The sequence below is a fragment of the Sinocyclocheilus anshuiensis genome, unplaced genomic scaffold, assembly GCF_001515605.1.
Source record: "Sinocyclocheilus anshuiensis isolate Anshui unplaced genomic scaffold, SAMN03320099.WGS_v1.1 scaffold1098, whole genome shotgun sequence".
Lineage (NCBI taxonomy): Eukaryota > Metazoa > Chordata > Actinopteri > Cypriniformes > Cyprinidae > Sinocyclocheilus > Sinocyclocheilus anshuiensis.
The window spans coordinates 258141-266873 of NW_015538053.1; the positions used below are offsets into that span (position 1 = coordinate 258141).

The window sequence follows — 8733 nt, forward strand, 5'->3', positions numbered from 1 at the left end:
ATAATCAGATAGAACTGTTAAACAAATTAATTAAAATGTATACAAAAAAGTATTATAACGATTGCTTTAATATTATTAGTAATAGAAATGCAAACAGTATACTTTCTCATTTGCCGTCAGCATTCAGCAAACTCGCATTTATATCATTTAAACAAATCTTTGAATGACTAATGAACATTTAATTTCACAAACCTTGCAGACTTAGTCGAATCTAGTTGAGATCTTGTGAAGTGTGCATTTGTATCCTGCATGATCGCGTGTTCTCTGCGTGACGGTCGATCCGTGCGAATTGAATGCGGACAGGAGGAGAGTTCAGCTTCACTGGAGACGCGCGATCGACAAACTTTAAACTAGTGATTTCAAATTATGCTGCGCTTTATGCAGTTGCCCACTGTCATATTCATTGCGTGCTATATGTAAAATGAGTGTTACCTTGGCTTTATTTGAAAAAAATAAAAAATAAAAAAATGATTCACACAAACTTCCCAGAATACTGAGTGCCCTGTTGGTTACCGTGTTTACTTCCTTTTACTCCCATTTTTATTAAATATTTATTTATTTGTGAAAAATGCTTTGTCTTCTAAAGTATAAGTATGTTTATTTTACACAATTATTTTTTATCCATTTTCAAATGATTTCAAATTTCTTAAATATAAATTAAAATAAATAAAATTATATCGGCTTTATATCGGCCACCCTGCTTTCCAAGATATCGGCATCGGCTGTCAAAAAACCCATATTGGTCGACCACTACAGAGGATCCACTGGTGAGCAAGTGATGTAATGCTAAATTTCTCCAAATCTGTTCTGATGAAGAAACAATATCATCTACATCCTAGATGGCCTGAGAGTGAGCAAATTTGGGTGAACTATTCCTTTAAACATCACTAAAGATGTTACTTTTCTAAGGGATTGGATGCACAACTCCTAGACAGCGGATGCTAAAAGAAAAATACAATGGATTTACATTTAATGAGGGACCTGAGCAATATCTAGAGATCATAATATCATAAAAAAAGTATTTTTGGACTTGATAAAGTAAAAACAGCCTAGTAACCACCGGAATTCCCTAGTAACCGAATATAATGTTTACATTTATGCATCTAAAAGACAACTTTACCCATAGTGCAAAGACTCTTTAAAAAAAAAGATTTTAAAAGGGTGTTTTCACTGTGATGCCATAGGAGAACCATTTTGGGTTCCAGAAAGATCCTTTTAATGAACAGAGTAATTTTTATAGTGTGAAGAACATTTTAATAATCTAAAGAACCTTTTCCCACTATAAAGAACCTTTTGTGTAATGGTGTGGTTCCATGGATTTTAAAGGTTCATCATGGAACCATAGATGCCAAATTTCACTCAGTTCACTGGAATACATTAACAATCTCAATTTTTATGCACTGTCTGACACACCATCCATGAGCATTTGTGGGCACTGAGAGTTTTGTAGACTCTAATCAAGTGTCAGAAACGATCAAGCTACAGAGAGGGCATTAAAAGCTGGTGTGAATTAAATCACAGCACATCTGCTAGAAACGTCAATCTCATTACAGCATCATCCTACACACGCTTTCTGCTCGGCGAGAGGAAAAATTACACCTCTGAAAATGAAAATACAGTACATGTCTGAAATGAATAGCAATGATGACAACAAACAAGCCAGACTGCTGGATCACGAGAAGAAACCTTTAACAAAAATGACTTTTGACAGTGATATTTTGAAAGGTGATGAAAACTCTCTCAACAGATGCTCTCAACAACAAACTTTGCTTTTCTGATGCGCATCATAGAAAAGTGAGGCTTATATTTGAATTTGGCCTGTATTTGAATAGAAATTTGGATCAGATTAATGCTTAACTGATCTGTCAGTGTTGGTGCAACTTGAGTAAACATGTAAATTAGTTCTGACTTGGAGGTAATTGGTTTCTGTGAACTTCACTGAACGTACTGTACAGGTGCATCTCAATAAATTAGAATGTCGTGGAAAAGTTCATTTATTTCAGTAATTTTGCATATTTTGTATTTCTTTTTTAGTTTTTCCATACATATATTTAAACTACCATGACTTAAGTATATATACAGTATATGCATGTGTATGCTTTTGCCGAATGCAATGCATATATATATATTTTTTTTAAATAATTATCTATATTTAGACTACCATGAGTTAAAACTATCATAATTTTATATACATATATTTAGACTATCATGAGTTAAGAACATATACAGTATACATGTTTTTATAGATTATTTTTTATCAAATCTTATGTAAAAGCCATCTTAACTAAAATTCACAATAGTCTAAAAAATGAGCCGAAACTATAAAAACATAACATTTTTAATTGTTACAATATTTATCATATAAAAAGTATATATTATCACTGATAATATGAATTCTGCATCATCAAACTGAAATGGAAGGTCAAAACAAGTGAATCATCTACTGTATGTTTTCTCTCTCTATATAATACACACTGCAGATGAGTAGTATGAGTAGTATTTTTTTTTTAATGCGCAAAACACTTAACTGATTAAAATAACATTTTTTTAAAAATTAAGAAAAAAACAACATATTTATCCATTTGATGTGCAGTGAAAAATTAATTAATCCTGCCAATTAGAATGGAGGGTCGAAATGTGCTAAAACTGCCTTCACCAAAAGTAAAGAGTGCACTTTAGGGTATTTTTCTTATCCAAAAGGAAGTGTGAAGGCTTTATACTATAGATTATTTTGTTTTAGGTAGCCTATATAAACTGCACAGTAATGTCTGACACACCTCATTAGCTGACCAACAAAAACAACATCCCGTGTAAAATAATTCAAGGTGCAGCAACATCAGAGAAAGAGCAACAGCGCCCCCTAGAGAACACACTCAGAAGTGTCATGCATTATTTCGTCCTGCATCAGTTTATGATTGCTTTGAATCTGTTGTCATCATGTAAGGAACTCTAAAGCAAAAAAGACTATAGATTGTTGTAAAGCCTTGAAACTTTATCCTTTTTAAGGACCTTTGCACTTATTTTGTAGTTAGAGATATAGATTTGTTCTCAATACCCCTCTGTATATAGTTCATATTTTTTTTGTTGATTTAGTTTTTTTCTTTTTTTTCTTTTTCTTCTTCCTTAATTTGCATTATTTTTTTATTTTTTTACAATCATTGTTTCTTTGAATGTATTGACATTTTTGCTTTTATTGTCAGTTTGTATGTGAATTGTCACTAAATAAAGCATTTAAGAACAATTAAAAACAAAAAGAATCTGTTGTCATCATACAAACTCATTTCATATCACATATCACATAGGTAAAACGGCAGAAGAGAAGAGAAGCAGGTAGACTGATTTTTGCTGTTTACCCTTACAAAGCAGTACTGATACAAATACCATGGTACTTTGAAATATACTATGGTACTGAGCATGTACTATGTTACATACATGGTACCATGTCACTACCAGTACCATTTGTTCAAATACATATATTAGCATTATATATTGTCCAAAATAAACATTGTAGCCTATATGTCCAAAAATACACATAATAGTACCATGATACTTTTCTGAAATCAATATTTCGCATTATAAAGTAGATGCACCACATCTCTGACCCCCAAACACATTTTGACATTCACTAACCTGAACAATAAACATGTGGCTGGATATAACCCTCTGAATAAGTTGTTTTCTCTAAGAAAAAATATTTCGGAAATGAAATATGGTTTCTTACCTCTTGAGACAACTATGGCAGGCAGTTTTCAAGAAATCCTTGGCGATGCAGAATGAATACGGCTCGCATGAATGAATCGCCTCACCGGCTTTGATTTCGCGCTTTGATTTCGCGCAGACCATTTCCTTTACCCTTACTGACAAACCTCTCTATATTCATAGTCATCATATCATAACACTATCATCACTCGAATTGAGCGTCCGTGCACCGACATACAGTACATGCACATTATGGATGCCCTGTTTGTATTCATGACTGTCAACTTGAAACGGCCCTTGCGCAGGTTATTAAAAAAACATGAAGCTCAAAACAATACATTTCACAACAAAACAGATCTTTCCATAATCATTTATATATGTATAAACAGTTTATATTGGGATGCTTACTGCACATATTAATAACAGAATAATACCTAATAGAATTATATTAACACATATCCCACAATGCGCAAAACTGACGCACTGCTGATCAGAATAATATGTTGGCACGTCGCGGCAACATGACGCACGTTGTGCGCCTCACCAATAGGATTGCGAAACAATCGGGTCAACAACATGCGGGGTTCAATGTCACAGACGCGTGTGCTGCGCAGCTTTCATTAATGTAGATCCTGTGGGCAAGAACCGCATCGTTTGAGGTTAGTTTGGGTTAAAATGATCTAAAAGTGTGTTGCTAACGATCTGCATGTGTTTATTTTATCAGGAGAGACTGATAGTTAACGAGGGCGTTTGCTGCCGCAGCATGGGTAATGGTGTATAAGCTGAATGAATAGGCATGTACGTAATGTACTGGTCAGAGTATTTAAGCGATGGTCCAAATGTGTATTTAGAGTTATTTTCAATAAAGGGTATATGAATTAAGCGAAGGAAATGTCTGATCAGAATAGCCACGTGAAATGGCTGCTAGTAGTCTTTTGCTTAATACAGAAAACATGTACAATTTCCTTGTGCTGGTTGATTATGCATACATATATAGTATATGGTTATATTGTGTATAATATATATATATATATATATATATATGTATGTGTGTGTGTGTGTGTGTATATATATATATATATTATATTATATTAATTTATATTAATATTATAATGTATATGCAAATTTCTTGTGTATACATCTGCATGTAGTATTTTTATTTTTTTTTTTACATTAAAATATCATTAATGCGATAAGTACTCCACACACACACATATATATATATATATATAATTTTTTTTTTTTTTTACATAATACTTTTAATGATTTCAGACTTCAAGCTTGTTGGTCGTCATGGCAGCGTGTGGAGGATGTAGGATCTTTGTCCTCACTTTAAGAACTCTATGTGGAACATCAAGATCTGCATCACCCTGTGCTCTGCCTTTAACTAAACACAGGACTTTGTCCACCTCTCCGGGAACTTACTCTCTAGACCCATTCCCCTCCGGGTCAAGGAATACCCCGGCTGAGGTGGGCAAACCAGAGCGAATTTCTCCATCCTCAGGAGGCGTTCAGAGGAACCTCTCTGCTATCGCCTTGCCCCTGCAGGGTCAGTTTCGACCCCTCTGCCGGTATGACCCTTTAGATTTGGGTGATGTGGATGAGAACACTAAGAAAGCACTGGCCTGTAAAAACCTGAGACGGTTCATCGTAGACCCTTCCCTCGCAAAAATCGTGACCGACCACCTCGCTGGAGACATTGATGATGGGAAAGCAGCTATATTTGAGTGTAACCCAGGTGTGTGTTCCCCAACTACTAATTAAATGCTGTCAGTATTTGTTAAGATATTAATGTGGGTTTTGACTCTGTACGCAGGTCCTGGGGTGTTGACACGTGCTTTGCTGAACCGTGGGGCTCAAAGAGTAGTTGCCCTGGAAAGTGACACAAACTTCCTTCCTGAGCTGAAGGTAGATGTCCAAAACCATCTCAACTCATTCTGCTAACTCAGCTTTTATTTTCCTAATAAATAACCTAGAGGTGGCTGATATGTCAAAAATATCAGAGCTTTTTTTTTTCTCCAGGCAGGAGAAAATCCACAATCTAATAACTGTTAAGACTGTTTTATAAGTTAACGAGTAGTACAGTGAAACGTATTTCTCTATTATATTCTCTATTTCCTTACTGAATGAATTAAATGCATACAGATTTTTTTAAAGCTACAACAGTTATTCAGTACTTACCCTTAGGCCATCCAAGATGTAGATGAGGTTGTTTCTTCATCGGAACACATTTAGACAAATTTAGCATTAAACCACTTGCTCACCAGTGGATCCTGCCCAGTGAATGGGTGCCGTCAGAATGAGAGTCCAAACAGCTGCTAAAAACATCACAATAATCCACACCGCTCCAGTCCATCAGTTAATGTCTTATGAAGTGAAAAGCTGCATATTTGTAAGAAACAAATCTGTCATTAAGAACTTAACTTCAAACTGTTGCTTCTGGCTAAAATTAGTCGACTGTCCATAATATTGCTTTCTCTGTTGAAAAAGTCGTCTTATCTGAATCAGGAGAGAAATATGCACAGATTAAGTGCTGTTTACAAGCCACAACAGTTATAAACAAATATGTCAGTGGATTTTGATGTAAGAGAGGACAACAGGGTAGCATTATTATGGATTATGAACTGGTATTTTGACCAGAAGCGATGGTTTAAAGTTAATACTGGCTTCAGTCTTAATGATGGATCTTTTTCTTACAAACACGCAGCATTTGATTTCGCAAGACATTAATTGGTGGACTTGAGATTACTTGTGGATTATTGTGATGTTTTTATCAGCTGTTTGGACTCTCATTCTGACGGCACCCATTCACTGCAGAGGATCCACTGGTGAGCAAGTGATGGAATGCTAAATTTCTCCAAATCTGTTCCCATGAAGAAACAAACTCACCTACATCTTGTATGGTCTAAGGGTGAGTATTTTCAGCAGATTTTTATTTTTGGGTGAACTATTCCTTTAAACCCTAATGCACTGGTCCAATGTACTGACACACATTCGATTTTCTCCCGACTCTTTACCTTTACTTGATTATTAAGGACATCAGTGTCAATGCAACCATGATAGATATATTAATTAAAAAACAGCACACCCCCAAAATAACCTTTGATCTTAAAGGACCTGGAGCGCAAACTGGATGGGCAGCTGGATGTGGTTCATTGTGACTTCTTCAAACTGGATCCCATCGGCCACGGCAGCATGAAACCACCCGTCATGTACTCGGACAAACTCTTCTCTGACCTTGCCATCTCTGAGGTTCCTTGGTCAGCAGGTTAGTGCCCTAAACATTCAGATTAATGTGGAAGGGAAGAAAGAAGGACATGGGATAGCATAAATAACATAAGGATAAGTAAACTGTCCCTTTAAGAAGTAAATAAATATGTATTTTTTTCCCTTTCTTTCCATTTCTGGATCAGATGTCCCAGTGAAGATTGTGGGGATCTTCTCACAAAGAAATGAGAAGAACATACTGTGGAAGCTGATTTACAACCTATTTGAGCGCCACTCCATTTTCCACTACGGACGTGTGGAGTTGATCATGTTCATCAGCCAGAAAGAATATGCGGTGAGTTCACATGACTCCATGTGCGAGAAAGTTTTAACTATACAAGTAGCAGCAGTTGGAGCTTTCAAGCTGGAAGTATGAAGTATGTATGAATTATGCTTCTTTTCTCTTTTAGAAACTAGTGACCCGTCCAAGAGATTACAAGAACTACCAAGCTTTCAGTGTTCTCTGGCAGATGGCCTGTGATATTGAGTTACTGCATGAGGTAAGACTTTTATTATTATTTATGGATCATTATTACCTTTTTCCAGAAATAATTTATCAATTAATGATTAGTGTGTTTGTGCATGTACTATATTTGTGAATTTCTGCTTTGCCCTCATTACCAGGTGCCATTGTCATCCTTTCTAACTGTAACCAAGAAGACTGGAAGGCCCTCCTCAAAGAACACTGTAAGTATTGGCACACAAGTACTATCACTCTAGGATTCAGCATCTTTTCATATTGTATTAGTGATTCAGGAGAAGCACTGTGTCATCACATCCTTCTGTCTAATGATTTTGATCACAGTTCTTCTTAATGAAAAATTTGAAATCATTCTGAATCGATCTATGAGTCATTGGTCTGATTGAGCCAGGCAGCTCATTTTCCCACTGAATAAACTCAGATTTATCACTTGCTTACTTAATTGCAGGTTATGTTCGCTATCTAAAAATGAGCTGCGAAACTTTAGTCTGTTTTGTGTACTTTTAAAAGCATTGTTTAAAATGCTTATTTGCTTAGGGAGTTTTGTTGTAATAAAAGGCATGTAGGTATACACACACACACACACACACACACACACAAGCCAACCACCATTCAAATGTAAGAATACTCACCAAGGCTGCATTTATTTGATTGAAAATACATTAAAAACAGAAAACGGTAATATTGTGAAATATTATAACAATTTAAAATAACTGTTTTCATGTTTTGTACATTTTAATCAATTTTAAAAGGTAACTAATTCCTGTAATGCAAAGTTGAATTTTCAGCATCATTACTCCAGTCTTTAGTGTCACATGACCCTTCAGAAATCATTCTAATATGCTGATTTGCTGCTCAAGAAACATTTCTGATTATTATCAATGTTGAAAACAGTTGTGCTTTTGTGGGAAACATTTTTTCCATATTTTTCAGGATTCTTTGATGAATAGAAATAGATACTTGAAATAGAAATATTTTGCAACATTATAAATGTCTGTCCTGTCACTATTTTTTTTTTTTTTTTTTTTTAGCAATTTAAGTATTAAAGGGGTCATATGATGCTGATAAAAAGAACATTATTTTGTGTATTTGGTGTAATAAAATGTGTTTATGCAGTTTAAGGTTAAAAAAACACATTATTTTCTACATACTGTACATTATTGTTTCTCCTCTATGCCCCGCCTTTCTGAAACGCGTCGATTTTTACAAAGCTCATTGGTCTGAAAAGCGAGGTGTGCTGTGATTGGCCAGCTATCCAGTGCGTTGTGATTGGCCGAATACCTCAA

The 8733-nt window shown here is 35.2% G+C and overlaps 1 protein-coding gene across 1 annotated transcript in view; it reads left to right on the forward strand.

Moving 5' to 3' along the window:
- Window positions 1-4256: 4256 nt before the first annotated feature.
- The window catches only part of LOC107681926 (dimethyladenosine transferase 2, mitochondrial-like), a 7233-nt gene continuing 2756 nt past the window's right edge, over window positions 4257-8733 (forward strand). The window contains exons 1-7 of the mRNA XM_016478302.1: window positions 4257-4358; window positions 4972-5437; window positions 5516-5607; window positions 6814-6967; window positions 7113-7261; window positions 7377-7466; window positions 7591-7653. Of these exons, the coding sequence (XP_016333788.1) occupies window positions 4993-5437; window positions 5516-5607; window positions 6814-6967; window positions 7113-7261; window positions 7377-7466; window positions 7591-7653 (993 nt within the window). The 5' untranslated portion in view covers window positions 4257-4358; window positions 4972-4992. The remainder of the gene's footprint in view (window positions 4359-4971; window positions 5438-5515; window positions 5608-6813; window positions 6968-7112; window positions 7262-7376; window positions 7467-7590; window positions 7654-8733) is intronic.